The sequence below is a fragment of the Podarcis cretensis genome (genome assembly GCF_951804945.1).
Source record: "Podarcis cretensis genome assembly, chromosome: 12".
NCBI lineage: Eukaryota > Metazoa > Chordata > Lepidosauria > Squamata > Lacertidae > Podarcis > Podarcis cretensis.
This window is the reverse complement of record NC_137181.1, coordinates 54474583-54501735: the sequence shown is the minus strand read 5'-3', so window position 1 is coordinate 54501735 and position 27153 is coordinate 54474583. Positions and strand designations below refer to the sequence as shown.

The 27153-nt window shown below is 40.0% G+C and overlaps 2 protein-coding genes and 1 long non-coding RNA gene across 16 annotated transcripts in view; 2 read left to right on the top strand and 1 right to left on the bottom strand.

Annotated features, from left to right (window-relative positions):
* The window catches only part of LRRFIP2 (LRR binding FLII interacting protein 2), a 52730-nt gene extending 35758 nt beyond the window's left edge, over positions 1-16972 (top strand). For 7 of the 12 annotated variants that reach the window (XM_079947563.1, XM_079947562.1, XM_079947561.1 and 4 more), the window contains 10 exons: positions 4220-4390; positions 5890-5982; positions 6689-6781; positions 8805-8906; positions 9131-9263; positions 9966-10015; positions 11119-11239; positions 14127-14206; positions 15112-15216; positions 16094-16972. In XM_079947563.1, coding sequence (XP_079803689.1) covers positions 4220-4390; positions 5890-5982; positions 6689-6781; positions 8805-8906; positions 9131-9263; positions 9966-10015; positions 11119-11239; positions 14127-14206; positions 15112-15216; positions 16094-16204 — 1059 coding nt within the window. In that variant the 3' untranslated portion in view covers positions 16205-16972. The remainder of the gene's footprint in view (positions 1-4219; positions 4391-5889; positions 5983-6688; positions 6782-8804; positions 8907-9130; positions 9264-9965; positions 10016-11118; positions 11240-14126; positions 14207-15111; positions 15217-16093) is intronic. The other 5 variants (XM_079947566.1, XM_079947560.1, XM_079947559.1 and 2 more) reach the window with 2 other exon arrangements.
* LOC307199689 lies at positions 7-3955 on the top strand. Its single transcript, XR_013832126.1, has 2 exons — positions 7-1002; positions 1385-3955. It is a non-coding gene; the product is annotated as an uncharacterized lncRNA (long non-coding RNA).
* The window catches only part of MLH1 (mutL homolog 1), a 32049-nt gene continuing 21638 nt past the window's right edge, over positions 16743-27153 (bottom strand). For 2 of the 3 annotated variants that reach the window (XM_079947555.1, XM_079947556.1), the window contains 8 exons: positions 26340-26692; positions 24940-25085; positions 23377-23485; positions 22186-22249; positions 20555-20719; positions 19652-19744; positions 19151-19264; positions 16743-17876 (listed from right to left, as the gene is read on the bottom strand). In XM_079947555.1, the coding sequence (XP_079803681.1) occupies positions 17709-17876; positions 19151-19264; positions 19652-19744; positions 20555-20719; positions 22186-22249; positions 23377-23485; positions 24940-25085; positions 26340-26692 (1212 nt within the window). In that variant the 3' untranslated portion in view covers positions 16743-17708. The remainder of the gene's footprint in view (positions 17877-19150; positions 19265-19651; positions 19745-20554; positions 20720-22185; positions 22250-23376; positions 23486-24939; positions 25086-26339; positions 26693-27153) is intronic. The other variant, XR_013832104.1, reaches the window with a different exon arrangement.

Here is a 27153-nt window from a genome sequence, read left to right as displayed (position 1 = left end):
AGCAGGGTTTCTCCCAAGCATGCATTCTCTATGGTAATATGTCAGCAATTAAGTTTTTGCCAGTTTCACTAACAGAGCTTTACTAACACCTCACTTTTTAAAAGTTCTTGCCTAACATACCAACTAAAAATTGGTTCATATTTTAATATATATCTGCCAATGATTTTTTTCCCTTATGTTTAAGTGTTTAATGTGTTATGTGAAAAAGGCAGTGAACTTTCCGTTCCACTAAAGTAAATAATATAGGAAGTTTAGCAGATGCTTTTGTATTATTTGCAGTTCCATTTTATTCTTTTAATTAGCAGCTGGATATTACCAATAATATGATTAGGGATGGGGGGCACAGCTGAGTTTCAAAATAATAATATTGAACCAGAAATTTATTCCAAGAAATAATTAAACTCCCACTTTCATAGACTGTAAAAACATGTAAAAGTACGATTTATTGTTTTATTTTTTGGCATGCTAAAAACAAACACAGAAAACTTTGGTATGATCCATTGAGATACATATAATCTATATATCTTTTTGCCTCATGTGGATTACCAGCTTGGATTAAAAATTACAGAGGCAACTCCTATTCAAACAGTTATAGAGACTCCTCTCAGTCATGGAATTCCTTTTCACTAGAAAACATACAAAGGTCAAACCTAAGTGTCTTCTTAGAATGCTTACTATACTTCCAAAGAATTTTTGGTAACCTAGCCAATTAGCTCAAGTTAAAGATATTTCTACAAGCTGGTACAGAGTGTGAGCCCTTTCCCTGGTTCTGTGAACCTTAACAACTACTTTGTGTAAAAATCTGTTTTCCATTTTAACCTAATCATCCCAGTTACCACTTTAGACATGGGAATCTCTCTACTGCAGGAGCTACTGCATGGCTTGATAATAAATGGCAACATTTACATATCACAATTTTATCATGAACTTTTTTCCCTAGCAGGAGCAACAAACCATAAATCCTGACTTAGCATTACATCTGAACCAAGGGCTGTAGTTTAGGTCAAAACATAAAGGTAAAAAGGTAAAGGTACCCCTGCCCGTACGGGCCAGTCTTGACAGACTCTGGGGTTGTGCACCCATCTCACTTAAGAGGCCAGGGGCCAGCGCTGTCCGGAGACACTTCCGGGTCACGTGGCCAGCGTGACATCGCTGCTCTGGCCAGAGCCAGAGCCGCACACGGAAACACCGTTTACCTTCCCGCTGGTAAGCGGTCCCTATTTATCTACTTGCACCCGGAGGTGCTTTCGAACTGCTAGGTTGGCAGGCGCTGGGACCGAGCAGCGGGAGCGCACCCCGCCGCAGGGATTCGAACCGCCGACCTTTCGATCGGCAAGTCCTAGGCGCTGAGGCTTTAACCCACAGCGCCACCTGCGTCCCACAGGTCAAAACATACCATGATGTAAAGCCAGGATTTGTCCTTGGCTGTTTGTGGTGTGTCTAGGCAAAAAAAAACTCAGTCTCCCATTTCACCCATTTGGATGTAACACTGAGCCAGGCATCATGGCTTATTGTTCCTATATGCCCTAGGGGAGTAGCAAAGTGGAAGTGATTTCTGCATTCACAACAAACCATTATTTGTGGTTTACTGTGATGTACAAAGTGGACCATTGTGGAAACTTCAACCAAAAGGTGCAGGTAACTGGAGATTTTGCCTATAATATAAATCCTATTGCAGCTTAAGGTTTTTCATTATCTCTCATGCAGAATAACTGATAGTCCAAAGTGTAAATATAATAGCTAGCATATCCACTTGTTTGCTTTTATCTTTTAATTTTGGTGAGATAATTATCTTCTTTTACACCTTACCCTTGTCTGTTCTAGCTTCAATGTTTAGTGCTATATAAATCATGTCTATAAAAAGCAATTGTAACTATATTCATCTGTAAGGAAAAAAACCTTGAAAATGTAAAGTTGGCAATACCTTTATTAGGACCAACCAAAATGTCACAAAATTGTAGCGAGCTTCTGAAAAACCCACCATAATTAGATTGCAATATTGGAACTGAAATTATAAATTGACCACCTTGGTATAAAAAGTAGTATCAGTTTTGAGACTTTTTGGTTGATCCTCATAAATGCATTGACTAGTTATGTGTTTTGAAATAAATTATGACACTGATTTGCCAACTCAGGCAAGTCCCTTCCACTGTATTTTTGTATGTTTTTCTATCTTACTCGCCTCCCACCTGCATTCTTCTCTTGCCTTCCCATCTACTTTTTAGCTAATCACACGTAAAAATATGTCATCCCTGAATAGATACACCCATTAAATAATTATAGTGTGTACACACCTTGCAAAAGAGGAAAGTTCAGAGAACTAACATGATGCTTTTAGCCATAATTGTTCGTGCTTTCCCACACTGTCTGCTTGTCTGTTTAGAGCAGAAATGCTTTGGGGCGGGGCTTGTCCTATTCTGCATTTCATTTGGCACTTTTGTAGAATTTGGTTTTGAAGTGAAAGCAATATTGCAATGCACCACAATATAGTTTAATGTTCTGTACTTCACAGGAAAGCATGCATGTAAAAATAAAATAATTGTATGTTTTAGAAGGAAATACCATCTTCAAAAATTGACTGATTTATAAGTCTAGTTCCCTGAGTGTATGCTAGTATTCCCCCCCCCCCTCCCCATTTTTTTGGAGAGTGAATATAGACATGAACTGATTATATTGAGACTACTTTAAAGCTGACATGAATTGCCTTTTTCGGATCGTACAATATTTCATACAAAGGTACAAGTGAAGATCCAGTGTAGTGTAATTGTGCTTCTCCATTCTCCATTCTCTCCCTTTGGGGGCACACCTCATGTGCCCCCAAAATCTGCCCCAGTAGATTGGGAACCCTCAAGCAGATCTGGGTCTGCAGGCGCTAAATGCGAGAAATGACCAGTTTCATTTCACTAGCAGATGGGCATAATTGTGCTTCACCCATAAATTACATTGTTAATGCCTTAAAAACTTCTTATTTATAGTAAGATGACCAGTGAGACCTGTAGCATAATGTTGAAGTGCAAACTCAACCCCCCCGAGTGGGTTGCTCCTGTTCAGGGCTCCAACCATCCTGCAAAAGGAGCCCTGTAATGCTGTTTAGGCCTCAGGGTTGTAAATAATGCTGAAGTCTCCCCATGCTGTTAGCCCCAAACCCACATATTTTATAGCAATGTAGCAGGAAAGATACAGCTCTGAAGCTAGGAAAAGCTTAACTCCCAATCTCGTCCAAGATACTACATGCTATCCGGGACTTGAATAGATCTGCTCCTGCTTTTTTCTCCAGTCTCCATTTTCCCTTTGGAGGGAGTTGTTGCAGGTTGTCTGTCAAAATGCTTGAGTTTGTTTGCCTGATGCATCATCTTTTGACGTTACTCCTCCTTACCCTCTTCACTGCCATCAACGCTGTAAATTCACAGGTTCCTGACAGGTAGTTTAGAGGTGGTTGTTTAAATGCTATTGTCATTTAATTTACAAATTTATGTACTTCCGTGTACTAGGTTGTCCAAAGTATGTAGGAGCAACTCTTTTTTTTAAAAAAAAAAGTTACCCTGTTTCATCTCCAAACTGATAGCAAACTGGTTGAATTGCTTATTTAGAGGGGATTGTAATTTTTCATGTGGACAGGGAAAGTGTAGAAAAACATCTGCAAAGAACGTCGTTTCCTAACAGTAAAGCTCTGATAATATTGAACGCTCACTTACTTGGTTAAATAGCTGAAGTCTTACTTAACTGGTACATCTAGTATTAGAAATACACTATAGTGTCCTTAGTTATCTGTGAACGGAAGTTTGGTTTTGTGAGGTCTGTGTAATCTGAACTAAATTGAAGCTGAGACTTTAGCCCATAAAGGTTTACGCCGAAGTGCATTGGTTAGTCTAAAGTGCCGCAAGACTTTTTTTGTTTTCCTGAGCAGATTAACACAACTACCTCTCTGTATATGCTTTTCTTTAGGCTTTCATATGTTTAAAAAGAATTGCTTGGGTTACTGGCATTCTGCTAGAAGAATAAGAGAAAAATAAGATATGTGATTAACATTTTTCTATAGGTCCCTATTTATTTGACTTCTGCAGATTTATTATTGGGTTTTATTAAAGACAGTTAAGTCAGTGGAATATGAAACAAAGTCTGTTTGCTACTTTAGCAAAATTGTATTATGTATTTCTAATGTTTAATACGATAAGTTGAATAAAATTAAGTTTAATAAGATCTTACATTATGTATCTAGGAGTCACTTGCTGAAGTTGAGGAGAAATTTAAAAAAGCAATGGTTTCTAATGCCCAACTGGATAATGAGAAAAATAATTTAATCTATCAAGTGGATACTCTAAAGGATGTCATTGAGGAAAGAGAGGAGCAGTTAGCAGAATATTACAGAGAAAATGAAGATAAGACAAAGGTATTTGTATTTTCTGTATTATTACGAATAAAGAATTTGCATTATTAGCTAATCATTAAGAAGCTTAAGTGTGTGTTTCTGCATGCCTGTAATTTGTTAATCAACTTGGTCTCTGTAATTTTAATGAAGTTGAAAATTTTACAAGGTTAATTTTGTTGATGGGCTCACAAGTAGGATAATGTAATGATTCTTAAGACCATTGAATGTTTTTCTGCAACTTATAAATAGATTGGTTTGCATTCAGCCATTTTTGGGCTTATTTATACAATCACTTATCCTGGGGCAATCCAGGTCATTGCTTATTTAATCTTAGGTTAGTTACTTTCTATCCCTTTGAACTATCAGCAGTCTGTCCTCTTTTAAACTAATTGGCAACACCGTCCAAGTTTTCAGAATGAGAGGTTCTTTTCAAAAGGCAGCAACCAGTTGTCTGCAAAGCTGAAAGCTGCTCTGGTTCTTAGCTGCAAGCAAAGGCTTAAGGCAGTAGTAACTGCATCAGTAAAGAGGTTTACTTGCAGCTACGTGCAGAACTTGATTATCATGCTTTCTTCAAACTTCCCTAACCAGATACCCACCAAATGTTTTAGACTAGATGGGAGCTGTGTTCCCAAACATCCTGAGGGCAACAGGTTGGTGAAGACTTCACAGGCTCACTAGAGCATCTTCTTGAAAAGGCACGCACGCCATTTTGTTTAGTGGGGTGGTCTTGAATGCAGAGGCGACTGAGGTAGACTGAGATCTGCCCGTAAACCATCTAGCTCCTGCAAGTTATTAGGCTCCCAGTTAAGGGTAGGCGTAAGTTGTACTGGTCAGTTATCTTGACTGTGCACTGCTTTTGCTTTGGTTAGGAAGCATAATGGAGAATGCCTGTGGACAGAGCTGTAGGCAAGTTGCTTCCTTGTTTCCTCTTAAGACTTGGAATTTAGAAAATCATGATGCTCTGGCTTCAAAAAGGATTATACAAATGCCAGGCAGAGGTTAATGGCTATTAACTATAATAATTCAAAATGAAACCTCTACATTGATAGTCGATCTGATTACTGGGAACAAGTAGGTAATAGGGTCACAAATGTACTCTTTGTGGTTTTCCAAAGAGATCTGGCTGGCCACTGTGGGACCTATCTGAGCCAGAAGGGCACCACTTAAGTTCTTAAGCTTGGGATCATACTTAGAATCATTCTGCTGCAAAGAGATTTTGAGTGTGTACTCTTGCTTTATAAATTCTGGATCCAGAATATTCACCAATAATAAATAAATTTAAAAATAGCCCACCTATTTCAGGAGTCAGCCCACCCCTTAAGAGAGTAGTGTTGGAGAACAGACAGAGCAGCTAAAACAAATCTATACTCATATAAGCCAATTCCATTTTTGTGAATCAGCCCAATTAAATAGCAAATAATTATACTATTAATGTTCCTATCATGCTTATTTCATTAACTAATATATAATATGCTTGGACTTTAATTTTCAGCTGCTTAATTTATATTTCCTTAATACAGGAGTTGGAAAGGCAGAAACATATGTGTACCGTTCTGCAGCATAAGATGGATGAACTTAAAGAGGGTCTTCGCCAGAGAGATGAACTAATAGAGGTACATGTTCATACTTGGCAAATAACTTGCATTCAAGATAAAATCTTTTTCTGTTGTCTAAAATGCTTTCATTCAGGAAAGACTGCAGCATGTGTTGTTTCTGGCACTTGGGTGCCGGTTTATAAAGAGCTAGAGCAGTGTACTGGGATCAAAAGAAGTCATGACACCATCAGACAAAAAGCAATGTGTCACATGTTCCCTATTTGGGAGCACATATTCAGAGTCTGGCTCATCAATGACTTTTGTCAATGAGCTTTTCAGCCCTACGAGTTGGTACTGTCCATCCGTTGCTTAAACAGTATTTTTGTTTAGGTATGCTATGCTGTTTTGAGCTTGGTAGCAAATATAGTTTTAGCATTTTAGCAGAAGTCCTTTCAGTAATATGTTTGAGTAAAATTAACTTTGGGTTGTTGGGCTTAGTAGTTGCTTTAAAGCTGAATGGCAACATAGATTTATGCCTAAGCTTGTGGTTCCAATGCAATCAATGTCAGTTGTACAGTGTACTTCGATGTAATATAGATCTTATCCTAAAGCTATCCATAGTTTTATTTAACAAAGGGGAGAGAACCTCTTAGCCAAACCTTTATTCACAAAACCTTCATCTTCTGTGTTTCATTGACTGCCTTACTGACTTCCTCGTATCTCCTTGTAATTTCCTTTACTTGTCTTTTCCCTTCTTTTATTCTTTCCCCTGTGTTTACTGCAGGAGAACCAACGCATGCAACAGAGAATAGAATCTATAACCAAAGAGGTGTTTGACCTCCAGGAAACAGTTAATTGGAAAGATAAAAAAATTGGGGTATGAGATGAATACTGAGGTGAAGAGTGATTAGGAATAGACTGGTATAAGTTGGCAGCGGGATTGTTGATGGTTCCAGTGTTGAATTGGGTGTTGCAGATAGAAGTATTTCATACTGAATATCTGAGAGTAAATAAATACGGCATGCAGCTTGAACCTAAAACTTCATAAATTAGCAGATTTTTAACATAAACATATTAAAGCACTGCAGTGATTTAATTCCAGTGTTATAGCTAGATTCTGGTACAGTTATTTTGGATTTGGATGATAGGCCTGTCCTAGACCTTTTGTTGCACTGATTAAAAATAGAGCTTTGAGACAGCCTCAAAAGCATATACTGTCTAAATACTTAAGCATTCAGATAGGGCATAAAAACAGTTTTGCTTGGTTGGGCACACACATACATATGTATTAGTCCAGAAGAAGTTAAAGGTGATTGAAGTCAATTGGACTTGTAATTTAATACCCACTGATTTCATTTAAACTGTAGGCCATTCACATATGAATCATATAAGAAGGCGTCATGTGTAGAAAAAGGTGCTGTGTATCTGCTTGGCTACTCAGTCCTTCCCCTGCCATCTCTGTGTTGAGCACTTTGGCCTTTCCCTGCAGACATCCATGATGCCCCTTCATGCAAGTAATATGCAAAATGGGTGTATACGAGTGTGTGATGTTAGAGATTCTGAGACCGACACTATAAATTTGAAAAGTGTTACAACTTGTTAGTACAGTAGAACCTTGGTTCTCAAACTTAATCCGTTCCGGGATTCCGTTCGACTCCCGAAACCGTTCCAAAACCAAGGCATAGCTTCCGATTGGCTGCAGGAGTTTCCTGCACTCAAGAGGAAGCCGTATCGGACATTCGGCTTTCGAAAAACGTTCGCAAACTGGAACAATTACTTCCAGGTTTTCGGCATTCAGGAGCCAAAACATACAAATACCAAGGTACGACTGCAGTAGAAAAACTGGCCTATAGCATAATCGAAAGCTGCCAGGGCGTAGATTTAGAGTCTGTTGGACACTATTTTCTCTCTAAGATTGTTTCTATGGATCAATCTTGCAAACTACCTTTTCCACGTGAAAGTATTTTAAAATGAGATTCCATAAATAGGATCCTGTTTGTTAGTAATCTACTTTGGATCCAATCTCCCAAATTTATAGGAAATTCTGCATTCAAGTAACTGAAAAAAATCTCTCATTTGGTTATTAACATCTCCTCGTGGTGAGGGAAGGCCTAGTGCCCATTTTTTCCCCTCTAGAGGATGTTTAACCTCTGAGCAGGCACAATACAGATTCACTTCTTTCATATATGAGTATTTTCCCATAAAAAGCCCTTGCTCGTTTCCTGTTGAAAAAGTTGTATTGTATTGCAGGAATGGGTGTCAATGGTCCTTTAGGTGTTCTTGGATTTCCTCCATCCTTGATCATTGAGCATGCTGTTTAGGCGTCCAGCAAGAGCTGGAGGGCCACAAGTTCCCATCTCTAGTGTAACGGATAAGGTTTTCTAGGACTGCTACCAAAAGTCCCAGATCCGTTAAAAAAAAAAAAATCAGTACAGCTCACTGTATCCACCTACAACACAATTGGCTGTGTTTGTTTACATAAAGTGTTATGCTTGAATAGATGGCAAAAATTAAACATGCTTTATCTCTGATCTTTCAAAATCCAAATATTTTTGGAACTATGGGATTGTTGGACTCATTCAGTTTGGCTAAAGCACTAGGCAGAAAGCCGAAGGTTACTTTATTAAAATAGACATGAATTGTATTTATAGTTTAGTACGTAACATGGAATCGTTGAGATTTTTTAGCATTTCCCAGGTCTGTTGTAATGCCAGGGTGGTGGAGGATATTTATGCCAAGCATGAACTTCTGTGGCAAACACAGGACTGTGCACGACTTTCTTTTCTCCTTTTTGCCTCACTTTTTGTTCAGCTAATTATCTTTTATTTGCAAGAAATCTTTCTTACCTATCGCACATTCTCTCTCTATGCTGTTCCTTTCCGCTACCTGCCTGCACCCAGGCCCTAGAGAGACAGAAAGAGTACTTTGACTGCATTAGGATTGAGCGGGATGAGCTCAGAGATGAGCTGGCTGACCTGAAGGAAACAATGAAGACAGGAGAGGTACGTTAGCTGTAGCAGCACTTGGCAATGTCGACTGCTGGATGAAGCCATAGTCAGTGTGTTGGAGAGGGACATATCAATACTTCAGCATGCCCCTTTTCCACTGAAGCTAAAGCATGAACCGGAGCAGTGGTGCTGCTGCTTCTTGCAGCGTCTGCTGAGCAAAGCGTTCACCAATTAACAGTCTCTAAGAGAAGCTTATGTTTATCTTGTTTTTTTTCCAGAAGCATGGATTAGTTATCATCCCAGATGGCACTCCAAATGGTGATGTCAACCATGAACCAGTAGTTGGTTCAATAACCGTTGTATCGCAAGAAGCTGCTCAGGTCTTGGAATCCGCAGGAGAAGGACCACTAGGTAAATTTACAGAGAACCACTTTCTTCAGAATGTTGACTTTCATTTTCAATGCGTATAGATAAGAATCGAGTAGCTTAGGCCCCCTCCCACATTTATAAAGAGTTTTACTTGTTTTTGAATAGATGGAACTATTAATTCTGTGTGAATTACATAGTTGCAGCAGTCTTGGAATCTGTTCAGAGATGATATGATATTTATAGATGCACTGTATGTACCTATATAGCTTACTAAAAAGATAAATAAAGCAGTATCATGTGGAAATGAATGTCAGAATTCAAAATGTGTGCAAAAAGCAACAATTATACTCCATTGAATATTAGTTCAGTGGACGTTACAGCACTGTGTGCTAGGGTCTATGTCTTTAAAAAGAGTCATTGCCATACTTTCAGCTATCATGTGAAAAGTACCAAATATGGAATTGTTAGTTTAGTTGCTATTCAATTGTAGTATGTCCAATCCTTCATTCTTGAAAGCAAGTCTCTTAGGTCCAAATAAGTATCATTTTTAAAAAAAACCTTAATACACAATTTTACACTTTTTGAAGTTCTTCTTACTGACCTTGCTGTTTCTTAATGAAATTTCAAATGAAATTCTGTTCATCCAAGAGAGTTCTTCCTTTTAACCTTTTTTGTTTTTTGCTAAGCTTCCAATGGAAGGAATTGGAATTGGAATTTTCTAACTGAATTGTTTGTTTCTTTTAGATGTTAGGCTACGAAAGCTAGCGGGAGAAAAGGAAGAGCTATTGTCACAGGTAAAGTCTCTCTCCCCTTCCTGCAACCGAAAAGTGATTGAACGGCTCAGGCTCAGACTCTTTTCAATTTGGGGAAAGTTATTAAACAGTACCAGGCCCTTGGTGTGCTTGAGCAACACTGCTTGCTACTGAAAAACTTCATGCTTAATGTTTCTTGCAGACCTTCAGGGATTGCATGTACTTTCATAGCTTTGCCTCATGCTCTAAAGAATTAACGTTACAATCTTAATGTCATGAGAACTATGTACCCCAAACCCTGAGACTTAAACTAGAAAATATATACTTAAGCAAACAACAACCCTGAAATTAGAAGTGCTTGTGGCATTTGTCTGTCACTAGGATTCTCTTTCCACCCCATTGAAAAATTGTCTCGATATTTCCTTGCTGTTGAATGTTGGTCACTTAAGGTCATTCATTGCTACTGGTGGAAACCTGTGATGATATTATTATTTAAAGAAGTCCACTCTTCACACATATCCACAACTAAGTTGCTATTCTCTTGGAATAGCAGTAGCATTCTAATAACCTTGTTCCGACACATAAAGGTAAAAAGGGACCCCTGACCATTAGGTCCAGTCGCGGACGACTCTGGGGTGGCAGCGCTCATTTCGCTTTACTGGCGAGGGAGCCAGCGCACAGCTTCCAGGTCATGTGGTCAGCATGACTAAGCCGCTTCTGGCGAACCAGAACAGCGCACGGAAACGCCGTTTACCTTCCCACCGGAGCGGTACCTATTTATCTACTTGCACTTGGACGTGCTTTCAAACTGCTAGGTGGGCAGGAGCAGGGACTGAGCAACGGGAGCTCACCCCATCGTGGGGATTTGAACCGCCGACCTTCTGATCAGCTCACCCTGTCACAGGTATTCGATCAAACCACCGACCTTCTGATCGGCAAGCCCTAGGCTCTGGGGTTTAACCCACAGTGCCACCGACACATACCGTGCAATTATTTTAGGTTAAAAATAGTTACTGTGAACTGCTTCTGGGAGCAGTATACAATGACCATTAAAAAAAATGGTTGTAAATGCCAGTAATACACCTTATCAAGTGTAAATAGACATAATATTGAACTACTCACAGAATGCTATATTTTCATTTCAGATTAAAAAAATGAAATTACAGTTGGAGGAAGAACGGCAGAAATCCTCTGGAAATGATGGCACAAGTACTAATTTAACGGGATTGGAAAACGGTTCAGATTTGCAGTTTATTGAAATGCAGAGTATGTATATTTTCATCCTTCAATTCCATATGGCATTTCTACTTTGAAGAGTGCACATGGTAGGAACATTCATGCCTGAACGTTTTTCTGTTGCCACATCCCACATAAATAGCAAAATATAAAATATATAGAATACAGTAAAATGCAGTAGATGGGAGCATAAGGTGACGTTGGCTTAAATTCCTGGAATTCGTTGGATTAATCTTCTTGCTTAAGCTGCTACACAGATTTTGAGAAAATTAAATGAGTAGGAACACTTAGATTGTGGTTTCTCTGCAGTTACACATATGGGATCTGCATGTGTGCAGAACATCATTTCAGAAACACCTAGAGCAGGGGTAAAAGGTAAAGGGACCCCTGACCATTAGGCAGTGGCGTAACGTGGGTTGTCAGCACCCGGGGCAAGGCAAGTAATTTGCGCCCCCTAACCCGTGGATTTGCGCCCCCTAACCCGTGGATTTCCCTAACCCCCAGATGTTGTGCCCGGTGCGGCCGGCCCCCTCTGCACCCCCCACGCTACGCCACTGCCATTAGGTCCAGTCGTGACTGACTCTGGGGTTGCGGTGCTCATCTTGCTTTATTGGCCAAGGGAGCCGGCATACAGCTTCTGGGTCATGTGGCCAGCATGACTAAGCCGCTTCTGGCGAACCAGAGCAGCGCACAGAAACGCCGTTTACCTTCCCGCCGGAGTGGTACCTATTTATCTACTTGCACTTTGATGTGCTTTCGAACTGCTAGGTTGGCAGGAGCTGGGACCGAGCAACGGGAGCTCACCCCATCGCGGGGATTTGAACTGCCAACCTTCTGATCAGCAAGTCGTAGGTTCTGTGGTTTAACGCACAGCACCACCCGCGTTCCTATAGAGCAGGGGTAGTGAATCTTTTTATACCTATTGCCCATTAATGCATCTTTCTTGATGGTCAAATTTCCTTACCACCCACTAGTACTCGATGGAAGGAGGATTCAGCTTTTGCTGTAGAACCCCCTCCCACCCACCTAGAATCCTGAAACGCCCACTAGTGGGCAGTAGGGACCAGGTTGACAACCCCTGGTCTAGAGGTTTGCAGAACTTGTAGTCCCACGGCTAAAGCAGAGAACCCTGTGTCTCTGCATAGCTCAAGAGTGGGACCAAGAATCTCTGCTCATTTCCCATGAAATTTTTGGATTATTGTTCAACAAAATTTGTACATCACAAAGTGATGTAGTAGACGGAAGCAAAAGGAGAAATATAAACATATTTTGTAGAATAAGATTATTATTCAGTAATGAATTACTGAAGTTGAGACCTGCAAGTTGAATTTCATCTTCCAATGGCTTTAAGTGAATCCTGCATCACACATTACATTTTATCTACATGTTTGTAATGTGAAGACTGCAGTTGGTCATATATGCACACCCTGAACCCAGAAGGCAGTGAATTTCCTACAGTGTGTACACATGGTGTGTGTCATCTTTACATGTCTGCTGCGTATATTGTCATCTGTACCCACTTATTCATATATAGTAGGTACAGCTCAGTCAGTGAAACATGAGACTCTTAATCTTAGGGTCATGGGTTCAAGCTCCACAGGGGGCAAATGATTTCTGTATTGCAGGTAGTTGGACTAGATGAGTCTCGTGGTCCCTTCCAATTCTATGAATTGTTGAATGAAATAATCTTTGGACCCTAGTGAAATTATACAGTGCTAGGTGCTTTTAGTAGATTTGGAGTGTAATCTAGCCATTTGAATTTGAAAATGTTTATTTGTATTCAAAATCATTTTGCCTTATGTTAGGAAACATCCCTTTTCATTTTACAGTGGTACCTCGGGTTACATACGCTTCAGGTTACAGACTCCGCTAACTCAGAAATAGTACCTCGGGTTAAGAACTTTGCTTCAAGATGAAAACAGAAATCGCGCGGCAGCAGTGCAAGGCCCCATTAGCTAAAGTAGTGCTTCAGGTTAAGAACAGTTTCAGGTTAAGAGCAGACCTCCGGAACGAATTAAGTACTTAACCCGAGGTACCACTGTACTTTAGCGCACTCTCCCCACAATGCACTTGGACCTGATATAGTTACCTTAAATGAGATAGGGTTTCAAGAGTGAAGATCTACAGTGGTAGAAGGAAATAGGTTCAGGAGGTTTAACAGAAGACTACAGTTGAGGAAATATTTCATTTAAGAGCTAGTACCAATGAGGGCTGCTTGCGTGGCTTTTAACTACATTTTACTCAGAGCAGACCTATTGAAATTGATGAACACAACTAAGGTGGGTCTACTCTCAGTAAAATTTATTTTACTACCATCCCCATTCATTCTCTCTGAAAGTAGCATCCTTTAGCAGGACTTACAACACATGCTGGATGAGGTATGATTTAGGAAAGAAACTCTCCAGATTAATTTCTGCAAAAGGGTAACCTGTTACAACTTTTCTCAGATCACGTCTTAAAGAAGTTGACCCTCAAACTTCCGAAGGACTGCTTATACCCCACCCACAAGCCCTTCAGCAAGCAAGAACAAACCCAGCACCTTAGCAGACATCTAATATTTTAAATATTCTTGATCCTTGTGTAACCAGTTGACTATATTTTCTAATCACCAACCCATCACTACACTCAAAACCAAGAGCCCATTATCCAGGGATGCTGTGTTTTATTTCAATAAAATGATTGGCTAAAACTCTTGAGCTCTTTAGATTTTGAGGGATAAAAACCCCTAGGGAATTCACTCCTCAAAAAAGTCTATTTTATGTACTATGTGCTATCCTTTCATCAAATAACAAATTGTACAGGTACGTCCAACATTTCCTATCCTATTTTAGCCAAAGCAGAAAAATATAATCTTCACTGACATTTGATTTAAATGTTCAGTTGACAGCCATTAAATGCTTAATTTTCTTGTGTCTAGGAGATGCCAACAGACAAATAAGTGAATTCAAGTTTAAGCTTTCAAAAGCTGAACAAGATATAACTACTCTGGAACAAAATGTAGGTACCTTTTTATTATATGTATTTCCTAAACTTTTTTTGATACTATTATGCTCTTGTGTAATAGATTGCAGAAACTATGTCCTCCACATCATAATTCAGTAGAGCCAATGTGGCAAATTATCTTGAGGGCTTCATGCTCCTATAGAGAATTTGTCCCTGAATGTGGGTTTCATCCTTTCAGAGGACCAGAGCTATTAGGTATATGAGTTGGTGGGTGTGAACTTCTAAGCTAACAAAATGAAAACACAGCTATATAGTGCATGTGAAAATTTGTGGGGAACAGGTACACATTTTAAAAATAAGGCTTTTACAGCCTTGTAAAAGTGGTGTTTTTAATGTTTGGTGCTTTTATATTTGTGGGAAGCTGCTCAGAGTGGCTGGGACAAGCCACATGGATGGGTGGGGTACAAATAACAAAATTATTCTTATAAAAGTGCTTGGTAGAGTTGAGCCTAGTCTCACCGTTCACATAAATTCATTGGTATCCTGTAAGATTCTTGAAGCATTACCATTCAGCACATACTGGCCACATTCAGACAATCATTACCTGATTTCCTAAGTTTTATGATTAATGCCTTCTGAACAAGCCCAAGATATTAAGCTGTTGGCTTAATATTCTGGCATGTTTGACACAAAAGGGAGCCATAGTTTAACTGAAGACTTTCCTGCCTTGTTCACTCGCATGAAGACGTTAAGCAGTCTTGTTCAAAAGTTGGCTGATGAAGCTGAGACATGATAGTTTGAATACAGCAATGATAGTTGGCTGCCTCAAGGAAGGCAGTAAAGGTGACATGTTTTGTGCCTTTTAAGTGCTATATAAAGGAAGGTCACAGATAAAGGGGGCATTCCTTGTATACGGGAACATGAGTAAATCATTGCTTTATACCTGTTTGATCTTTTAGGTTGTAAGACTTGAAGGACAAGTAGTACGATACAAAACTGCTGCTGAGAATGCAGAAAAAGTAGAAGATGAACTCAAAGCAGAAAAGAGAAAACTTCAGCGAGAGGTAATTGTCTCTTTCACACAGTGTGAAAAAGTTCTAAGAATTTAAATATAGGAGGCAATAACATTTAAAGATGGGGTGAGGTTATTTTTATATCAAAGTCTTTAAAATATTCTACCTGTTGACTGTCTCTGGAAACGGGAATGGTGAGCACAGAGATTGTCATGTGGGATTTTTTGGACTGTTACATTAAAAAAAAAAGTTAGAGGTTACTGAGGAACTATATATAGAGATCAATCTTATGCTGTTGCAGTATGCTTCCCTATGTTTAAAATCAGAATGTCGTTACTGCATACTAATGTACGATGGCTTGTTATTAAACAATAGCTAGGGCGTTCTCTGGTGGAAAAAAAATACTAAAGACTGAAAATCACAACAGATTACTTTTTTAAACCTGTGTGTGCTCTAATGAATTGAGAAAATGTGTCCCAATGTTAAAAGTGGTTGTGCTCCCCTTCCCTTCTTAGAGCTTTCCTCTCTACTGGGGTTTGATACCATAATCAATCATAGCTTGGAGAAGTGATGAGGCAGGTGGAAGGTTCTGCACTTACCTCTAGGCCCCTCTTTGCGGTTAAGATATCCTTTCAGGTTCTACATAATTGCTTTAGATCCCGTTTAGCCACCTACCTTTTTGGGGATTCAAATTACCTACCAGTAATTTAGTCAAACTGGCAGAGTGGAAATTCTGTTTGTAGATGGGTTGTTTTCGAGTAACTACATGGCCTCCGGACCTTCATTGTGTAAACATGTTTTTAAACTACACCAAAGCTCCACTAAAGTTTGTTTTTCCTTTGCTTTTTGAAACTGCGTTGGCTTGATTTAAAATTCTTTAGTCCTCTCAAACTGTTGCACTTACAAGGTATTGGCTTTTTCTTTTCAGTTAAGAACAGCATTGGACAGGATAGAAGAGATGGAGATGACCAACAGCCACTTAGTAAAACGGTTGGAGAAAATGAAGGCAAACAGAACTGCACTCCTATCTCAACAGTAGAAAGAAAGTTTAAAAAATTGCACTGCTCCTTGAAAACTTGTCCCTAGCTTGTTTTAATACAGACTTTCTTTGGCACAAGCATTGAACATTGAGTTGTTCAATGAGTTTTAGTTTCATAATTAAGTGGCAAATATTTTGTAACGAGTGGATGGAAAAAAAAAACCTCTGAATTTTTATGCGAATGAGTTTTGCAGCTTAATTCTAGAGTCTTCTCGAGCCCAATGCTGTTATTTCACAATTGTGAAATCAAATGTATTCATTGAAACTCTCTTCCACTGCTTTAATAATGCTTGGTGCTTGGAGACAACTGCATGAATTCAAGTGAATGCTGCATTACAAATTAACCAATTATGTGCTGAAGACATCACATGGCACAAGTGCCTTCTATATGGTGCAATGTAGACGTCAATGATTAAGATAACCTTTGGAATCATAACATTTATTTTAAGATACCTTTGGGGGTTCTATGTTTGCTAAACTTTATACATTTTGATGGAAAACACTTTTGTAAAATATTTAAATTTATATAAAATAGAAATGACTGTATAAAATTTGCTTTATTGCATGGGTGATGCACAACCTGAGTTTAGACTTCCTAAAGTACTATTCGTAACTACTCTTTATGTTAAGAGTGGCGACTTACGTTTTGCTGTACATTGTAAACCTGGTGTTGGCAGCTGCTCAAGCGTGGAGTGGAACACTGGGTGGGTAGGAGAAATGTGGTGAAGGATATAAACAATAAATGGACAATTTGCTTAACAAAATGAACATTGAATGTGTCTGGGGTATGTTTTTACTTTGGTTAGCAACTTTTCATTGTGTTAATAACTTAAAAACAAATGTGTGACACAAACAGCTTCACTACAATTATGAAATTGTAACACACGTTAGCTACCTTACTTTGCAACTGACCGTGGATGTGGCTAAGAGGCTAAGTGTGCTCAATCAACAGTTGCAGACTTGTCAAATGTCTAGGGCTTGTTACATTGTTTTTGGGCTCACACAGATTAATTGACCAGGATCCTGGAGTCACAGAAACATTTGTCTGCTGTTATCTAGCCTTTATACAGGTAGCTGCATTGAGCATTTCCTGCCCCTTCACCTTGTTTCTTGCATTCAGAAGCAAAGATGGTAGTTCCTCAATTTTAATATGGTAACCTCTTCTAGTCCTGGATGACTAGCATTTACTGTTGTCAGATTTTTATATTTATCCAATCCATCCCCAAATGGACCTACCTAATTCATTATTAGTTTATAAGATAAAGTGAAGAGGGCTCCATACCTTTGTCTACAGAACTCTGAGCTGGCTACCTTGTCCACTTTTCAGCCACAGGTGGAAGCTTTGGTATTTGCTAGTCATCCTATACAAAAGTTGTGTATTCTGGCATCTTGTAAAGCTGAACACTTCCTGTTCTGCAATTCAGTCACTTCTACAATTCTCTGTGATAACAGCACCACTGCAGGGAAAGCTGTGTAATAGGTACCGATCTATATATGTCTGTGTTCAGCATCTTTCAAACACTTTGTACAAGTCTGGTAAATTGGCAAGCTGCAAAATGCTGCCATCTTCTGTGAAGTTTTTAGGAGGCAAAAGGTATGTCCGAAGAACTTTATAAAGCACATGTTCCACTGTCCATTTCCATGATCTCTTACCAGCTCCAGAGTCTTCAGCCTGCAAAGAAGTTTAAATAAAGCAGTTTGACTAAGGTTTTAGTAAATACTAATGTCGTGTTCAATAATTCTGTGGCTAATGCATCACCTCCTTTTAGAGTTCTATGTATTTATTTGTTTCCCTATCTACTGCTCAATCAGCTTGTGAAATTTATACCAAAAGAAGAAATGGTCAGTCATGCACCATTAACATGAGGCTTAATTGTTCTGAAAGGATTATTCATTCTTATGTGCCACCATTCTGGTAAGCCACTTCTGAGCATCACTCTTCCTGATGACACCTATACTTTTCTGTTTGGAACCCTCGCTTGATCATTCTGCTAACGGCAATGACTGTCTCAGTGACAGAACTCCTTCCCCTCAGGTAGCACTTGGTTAAGGATTCACTAAGGATGAATATAGACTGAAATCTGTGGCCTTCACGGTACTTGCTGTCCTTCGGCTTGCCAATCGGAAGATCAGCAGTTTAAGTCAGCATGACGGGTTGAGCTCCCGTTGCTCTCTCCCAGCTCCTGCTAACCTAGCAGTTTAAAAGCATAGAGGCCCAAGTAGATAATAGGTACCACTGCAGTGGGAAGGTAAATGGTGTTTCCGTGCGCTCTGGCACTTGTCACGGTGTCCCACTGCAGTTTAGTCAATGCTGGCCACGACCTGAAAAACTGTCTGCGGACAAGCACCAGCTCCCTCTGCCTCAAGCAAGATATATGCCACACCCCATGGTCAAGTGTGACTGGACTTAACTGTCCAGGGATCCTTTACCTTTAGCTGTCCTTTCTCCACCTCAGAATGCGAGAGCATGACCTGCCACTGTTGTCCCAGGGATTGAGACTCATTTCCCCTAATTTACTCTTGTGATCTTGATAAGGGCAAAGCTCTGCCATGTAAGGATCTTTGCCTATTAGAGATGCTGCTTTTGTTAACCTGATCCAACCTAAACGATAACGGGGTTTGGTAGCAGCATTTATATCCCTCCATACAAGGTGCTCTCCCCAGCATTGGCAGTGAGAGATCCAGTATATTTAAAATATGCACTAATTTATCTATCACCCACATTTTCTAAAATTCCCCCATTGACGGGGAAAGGTGGCTGCCACTAAGACTGTGCTTGTGCCACTCAGTTGGCCTAAAGTACTTTGGTTTCATGAGGGAGGTAGTCCTCTTCAACTCTTTTGCCTGTAGTACTGCCTTCAACTCACTCTTTCCATTCCCAGCCGTAAATGCAAGATTTCAGAATGTAGTTTTGATACAGGGGAAAATAACAAATGAAGACTGTACCTGTTGAGTAGTAAGATCAGAGTCTTCCATTATATACTGTTTTCTAATGGAGTAGAACATGGCACATTCTTTACTCAAGGTATCAAAACATTCCTTTTCTTCATCCCAGTTTACCTGGAAAAGAAAATGTAGCTTCAATAAATACAGCAAGCCTACAGCATTTACATATCCAACTGCAGCTATTTCTACATTTGAAAATCTAATGTGGAGTGGGAGGCAAAGATCAGTCACATAGGAGGAAGTTTTCAGCAGCGCTCTTGTAGGCAACTAGTATTGGCTCAATTGATCAGGACAGAAAATCTTAATGCAGAACTGTTACTCAATTTTTTTGCAGCTAGCATAAGCACATGAGTTTCACTTTAGACTGAACAAAAAATGAGTTTCTGTGAGAAAAAGGAATGTGACTAAGCAAGTACCTAAGACTGACCCAACTGCATTAGTCAAAATGAAATAATTCTATGTGAATATGGCTTCACTACTTCATGCTGAATATTGACATACCTCTGTGGCCAAACGAAGGACAAACATAGGCAGCCCTTCCAGTGGAGGGACGTAATTATCTATCAGGAGTGGTAGTCCTGTAAGATTTCCCATCTGTAAATACAATGTTTCTCCATTATTTTGATGCTTATTCTCCTATGTATACATCAATATTGGGTTCCTAAGCCAAGGACTACAAACATGGCAAAATCTACCTGCTGTCTGCTTGTGACATTTTTTGTATTTTCTGTTCTTTGGAACTAGCGTAGTATCTCGTTTTATTTATCTGTATCCTTTACCAAGGTGAAACAAAATTCATACATAAAACAAAAAAGATTTCGGCTCAGCTGGTGTGGCATACTACTACTTTCTGCCTTTCTGTTTGGTAATAATAAATTTATTGCTTTTCTGTAGCTTTTGTATCCCCACTCCTCCCCAGTGGCCCAAAACTGCTACTTATATAGTTTCTCTATTTATTGACAGCATTCAGGTGATCATTACTCAGATGAATAACCAGAGATACGATCAAGTCTTATTTTCTCACGTGCAGCCAATTTGCTAAAAGTGAAGACATCTGGAAGAATTTACAGAACAATAGCTCTGTGTTACCTCCATACTGGGAAACAGTAGTTAAGGGCTTCCAATAAAACTAAGATATTCATCCAACTCTAAACCACTGTTATCCTAGCATTAAGGCATAGTTTCCTGGTTCAGACATAATAGGAAGCTATATTTAACGGAATACGTTTTGGTTTGCATGAAATGAGGAGTGAAGCTGTTGCTTGTAGGTGGATTAGAGTGCTTGTTCATATCTTCTTAAGATCATCTGATAATTCAATCTTGCTCTCTACTCAATGGATTTTGTAAAATGCACAGTACAGCAGGTAACGATTAAACTACCCCAGGATAGAAAAAGGTAGTTACTTCATCAATTTCAAGAGAGAAATAGTCTTTCAGCATGGCACTCTTCTTCGTTAGAAAGTCAACAATGTATTCAGCGAGGCCTTCCTTTGGGCCATCATCTTCTGTCCAACCACTTTCATCATTCTCCAGGGCTAGCATAGCTAGATCATAGAGTGGAGCTGGTTCCTACATTTACAAAAAAAATAGCACAAATCATTACCTGTCATTCATGCACCCATCTGACTTTTCCACAATTACATATAGCTTGGGGGATGGAGAAGGATCTGCTTCTTTAAAAGGACTGTAACCCTATCAAGAGGATGCCGCCTCCCATCCATCCGGTCTAGGGAACCACCTACTAATAGTGTTTTAGTTTATTTGGGTTGAGCTTCAGTTTGTTGATTCTCATCTAGTCCATTACTGAGGCAAGACAACAGTCCAGCACATCCACTGCCTGCAGATGTAAAGAAGAAGTAGAGTCGTGTGTCATCAGCATATCGCTGACAACATATCCAGCCCACTGACCCCCCTCAGCGGTTTCATTGTTAAATAGCAAAGGGGATAAAATCAAACCATGGGGAACCCTACAGTGAAGGTTCCACAGGGCTTCTCAAGCATCACCCTCTGGACACGTCTACCCAAGTAAGACTGGAACCAGAGCAAAGCAGAGCCAACCCCTAATTCAGACAAAGCACTTGGATCTGGCCTGTGACCTTGCCCAAGAACCTTGCCCAAGTAGAGGAGATTGGCAACTGGACAGTAATTACTTAGGTTTTCCAAATACAAGGAGTGGTTTAACCACTGCCTCCTTCAATCAGGCAGGAACCATCCCCTCTTGTATGGAAGCATTGATCAGCTCCCTGGCCCAGCCAGTTGTCCCCTCCCTGCTAGCTTTTATCAGCTAAGAGCAGGCAAGAGTCCAAAGCATAAGTAACCAATCCAAGCACCTTGTCCATGTCCTCAAGCCTTACTAACTGAAACTCATCCACTGCAACAGACTAGACAGTGCTCTGGACACCTTTTGAGATTCATCTACTGTAACAGTGAAGTCAAGGTCCTGGCGGATGCAAGTGATTTTATCCTCAAAATGCTTTGTAAACAAAGTCACAGCAAGTTATTTTAGGTTCTGTCACCTCCTTCAGACCAGACTGTAAAAAACCCCATATTACCTGGAAAAGCTATGCTGGACAGCATATTGAGGATGCAATGGAAGCAGCAAAGTATTGCTGCCTTCACTGACACTAAGTAGGCTCAATGATGAGCCCTCACCAGTGTTCAGTTGCATTCCATTAAAGTTTTCTTTCACTTACATTCAAACCATCTCCCAGCCTGCTTCCTCACAAGGAGCCAAGCGGGCTGTACCAAGTGGGAGAGGGCGCTCAAGGGCAATCGTGTCAACAGCCCATTCAATTTATTTTTTTCCATTGGCTAATCAAAATAATTTTGTTGCCCCATGATAATCTTTGAAATCAATGGCAGCTAAAATGTTTTGGTATAAAGTAAGGACTATATTAGGGCTCTGGATGCAGAAGTGGCTGCACCACAAACCTCCCTGCACCACCACCAGATATTGGGTAGGATTGCTCTACCCAATATCTGCTCTATATCTTAGTAAGTTATACATAAGACAGATAACTTAAGTGTATACTTACTGACAATCTTAAAACGCCGAAGTTTCCAAAGTCATAGATAAGGATCTGATAGAACATTTCTTGACTTTGAGAAAGGAAAAAGAAAGAGTTTGCTAATTTGCTCATGGTCCACTCTGTAATGCTGTCAATGAATAGGAAGCCTTAATATGGAATTCCAATGGCAACTAAAATCTATGGGTTTTAGCTACGAGTGGGAAGTATGTATTTTTCTAGAGCACAGCCGTTATGATAAAATATCCAGCATTGTTTAATAAAACAGGTAAGCTTCCCAGTAGTGGAACAGATGCAGGGGGAAGGGCTGTAGCTCAGTGGCAGAGCAGCTGCTTCTTATACAGAAGATCTCAGGTTAAATCCCTGGCATCTCTAAGCAGGAGCTGGGAAAGACAAAGTCTGGTGAGCTGCCACTCTATGCAGGCAATACTGAACTAGATGTAGCAATGACTCTGTAGACGGCAGCTTCCTATGTAATCCAATATTAATCAAAGGGCAAGAACACATCACTGACTACAATCCTTATGAAACTTAAGAACATTACAAGTATTAATGAAGGGGAGCTGGTATAAGAAGCAATATACGTATAAGTAATCATAAAAGACAAACACAATTACGTTACAAATAAGGTTAGAAAATTTATCACTTTAAAAACTGCCATTCCCATTTCCATTTATAAAACTCAAAGCAGTTCAAAATATACATTATAAAGTCATCTGTTAGCAGATGCAATGATCCCAAACTACAGGGTGAGGCCAACTTACCCCAGCTGCACCCACAACTCCCTTTGACATCTACCACTCTATGGTCTTCTAGGAACAGATTCCACTCATATTACCCTCTGTGTTTTCTACTTCTCATATTCATATTCATATTCATATATATCTAGAGAGAGAGAGTTTATCTCTCTCAAGCCTTTCTGGGAGGTTCATCAACTCTTTTTCCTCTGATGACTAGAATCCAGACAATATCTTCAGGGTCCTAATGACCTATGATTTCACTCAGTGTTCCTCCACAGCTGCAGCTGTCCATGTGTTCCTGTTATTTTGGGGCAGTGACCCAAAAGTACTAAAAAGTTAAAAACTACAGCACAGCCCACACTACTCCATTTGGAAATGTGATTATTATTTTCTTCCTTTCTCAAGCTACTGGATATTATTTGTCTTGATTCAAACAATATATTTAACTTCATTCTGTTACCTGAGTTTTGTGGTACTGAGCAGATACAGTTTTGTCTGATACTGCACCAACGCCCACTGAGGGTTAACACATCCAACAAAGGAATGATCACGTATCATCTCTTGAAGATCTGAAATAACCCAAATCACTTGTGTTTAGTACAATACAGAAGAATATCCTTCCCTCTAAGAACTCAACTACAGTGGCACCTCGCAAGACGAATGCCTCGTAAGACAAAAAACTCACAAGACGAAAGAGTATTTCGTTTTTTGAGTTGCTTCGCAAGACGGATTTCCCTATGGGCTTGCTTCGCAAGACGAAAACGTCTTGCAAGTTTGTTTCCTTTGTCTTGCAAGTTTGTTTCCTTTTTCTTAAAAGGGGGTGCATTCAGGGGGTGCAGTTGTGACTTGACTTCGAGGAGCAACTCATAGCACGCAGTGTGGTAGCCTTTTTTGAGGTTTTTGAAGACTTTGGTGATTTTTGAAGCTTTTCCAAAATCCGTGCTTCGCAAGACGAAAAGAATCGCAAGACGAAAAAACTCGCAGAACGAATTAATTTCGTCTTGCGAGGTACCACTGTATTCAATTTACTAAAATATTTAAAGCATTATGGACTTCCTCCAATAAATATTTTGGCAATTACAAAGCAGTTATATCAGACCTCTTTTGGAATTCAAGCCAATATAGTCCAAAGTACTCCAGATAGTTAACACGGTTACTGAGAGTACTGAACTTGCTACTCTGCCAAAAATCTCAAGAAGCCCATTCCACAAACCAGGAACTGGCTTTCAAGCAGTTTGTAAGATTGTTTAAATCCAAAAACTTCATTTTAACCAATGTATTTATCCATTTAAGCTTTCTTTAAAACTCAGTTGCTTCCAACCAACTGAGCTGGCAAATTAGAAACTGGGTGCTAGTTTATATTTTTCCAGACCTAGTGGTGTTAACTACCTGTGTCCAGGTACTAAAATGAAGGAAAGAGTACTGGATCCATAGTACTTCCACTTCATACTACAACTATTAATTAATTTAATGGCTGTTAAACTTCAGCTGCTTCTATTACAGAAGAATTTTGCCCTGAACAATACAAGCAGCCGCTGAAAGGAAGCCACCCACATAAAGAATTTGCAAGCTATTTTGTTTTCTTCAAAATAAATATTTACTGGACCTGAGAGCAGAATTCTGCTCCATTTTTCTGAACTGCTTATGTAATGGGTCATGAGCAGCTGCCAACAGTGTTCTCAATCAATGCCTACTTCATGAGTGACTATTTCCAACAGTATCAACAAATTGCAGCAGCCTAGTCTCCATGTCCAACTCTGACCCTTTCTGTGCTGTTCATATCTCCCCACTTATCCCTACATCTCTAGCTCTAGTATATAAAGTTTTGATTTTCCAGGCTGATTTTTTAGCAGAGTATTAGCCTTGAGTGCAATTTAATACTTCATAGTATAGTAAAAATAAAAAATAAAGAGCATTCCTGTCATAGGAGATAGTTTTTATAAATCCTGTAATGCAATTTATGCTATCTTAGTGAGTCTAAATTTGTACATGAAACACAACGGTAATAGCAGAACATGCATACTTGCATGTGCCCGATTACTAATTTCCTCTTGAAGGGTTGCTATGCTAGTTAGGTTCACAATTCTCCTTCTTGGAACGCAGGCAGCAGTCATTTCCTGTTTTTGCTGTTCTTCCATTTCCACATCACATTTTGTTCGCTGCCTCTTTCTGGAATATGAAAAGGAAATGCATTTTGTTCTATTTGACGTGTATACAAGTCAAAGCAGAGTGCTGTGATTAACTCTGGAGTAATTAAACAAGTATTTGGTTAAGTAGATTAAAAAATACATTTCGCACTCAAAAGCTACATTTACCAGAAAATCTGCCCAAGGCTTATGGAGCTAAACTATGCCAGCAAAATTTGGCCACAAGCAGAAATACCATATTTTTTGCTCTATAAGACGCACCAGCCCATAAGACGCACCTAGTTTTTGGAGGAGGAAAACAAGAAAAAAAATATTCTGAATCCCAGAAGCCAGAATAGCAAGAGGGATCGCTGCACAGTGAAAAAGGAGGAGGGAAAAAGTGAGTCTTATAGAGCAAAAAATACGGTAGATGCTAGTGAGTGCTTCTAGACCCAGTCTTAATCTGCCAAGGTGACCTATTATGCTGGTCCTTTTTATTAACTAGATGTATTTACTGTATTTTTCACTCTATAGGGCGCACCGGACCATAGGGCACGCCTAGCTTTTTTTTGGGGGGGGGGGAATAAAGAAAAAAAAATTATTTCCCCCCCCCCCCGAGCCCCAAAGAGCAAAGAAGCCATGACAGTGAGCGGGATGGATCCCGCTTGCTGTCTTGGCTTCGGTTTTAGCCTCGGGGCTGGGGCAGGGGAAGCCCGAGCTTCCCCCGACCCAAGCACAGGTCCGGGAGCGAAGGCGAGGTTGCGCTCAACCTCGCCATCGCTCCCAGAGCTTGCTGCTATCCGCAAGCCTTCTGAGCATGGCAGGAATTCTCGCCGGGCTCCGCAGGCTTGCGGATAGCTGCCCTAAGCCCGGGGTGCGCAATGCCGCGCTCCCCGGGCTGCAAGCACTTATCTGCATTTGCTCCATAGGACGCACACACATTTCCCCTTCATTTTTGGAGGGGAAAAAGTGCGTCCTAAAGAGCGAAAAATACGGCATTGTTTCACTCTGCTATTGGTTTTAACATTTCCAAGTGTTTTACAGAGGATAGTTTGTGTGTTTTTATTTAGTGCTATTATTTCCGAAAAAGAGGTGATAAATGTGTTAAAGAGAACTAAAAAGACAACACTTCTTAATTCAGCCTGGGGCAACCCTTTTTTCCCCAAAAAGAATGTCAAAGACAGAAAAGTGCTGTGATTCAGGAGCGTCACCAAGCAAAGAGGAGGGAGAAGAAGATGCCGAGTTCTCATCAACGGTAGTTAACTTAGAAATGCTATTCCACAGAGATCGCTCATACCTAGCAGGTAGAGCTTCAAGAGGTGCTGGTTGACTTTCTGTTGACCCTTCGGCAATCTCCACAGCTTCTACTCTTAGATCTCTTGAATTCAAGTCACTGCAGTCTTCCATCTCAGCATCTTGTAGTCCAGTTCCCTTGCAACTTTGCTTGTTGTTGTTATCCTGGGATGTCACTGCAGAAAGTTCAGACAGCCTAGGTTTATTTGCTGGCTGAAGAAAAGCATCCAGTTTCTGTTCCCGGGAATCAGTGCGGACCATCTGACGGGCACAGACCTTGTCTCCCCCTTGATTAGTTGAAGAACTTGCTGATTTAACAACATCAGTGGAAGAGGCAGTAACACCTGGCAGCAATGTCTTAAAGGAAGAGATGAAAGAGAAGCAATTCAGTATCTGGAACTGTACAAGTCTCCTTCTAAGCTAGTTGGAGAGCCGGATAAGCACAATTCATGGGCATCACATAGCTGCAACTAGAATCATAGAATCATAGAGTTGGAAGAGACCACAAAGGGCCATCGAGTCCAACCCCCTGCCAAGCAGGAAACACCATCAGAGCACTCCTGACATATGGTTGTCAAGCCTCTGCTTAAAGACCTCCAAAGAAGGAGACTCCACCACACTCCTTGGCAGCAAATTCCACTGTCAAACAGCTCTTACTGTCAGGAAGTTCTTCCTAATGTTTAGGTGGAATCTTTTTTCTTGTAGTTTGGAACCATTGTTCCATGTCCGCTTCTCTGGAGCAGCAGAAAACCTTTCTCCCTCCTCTATGTGACATCCTTTTATATATTTGAACATGGCTATCATATCACACCTTAACC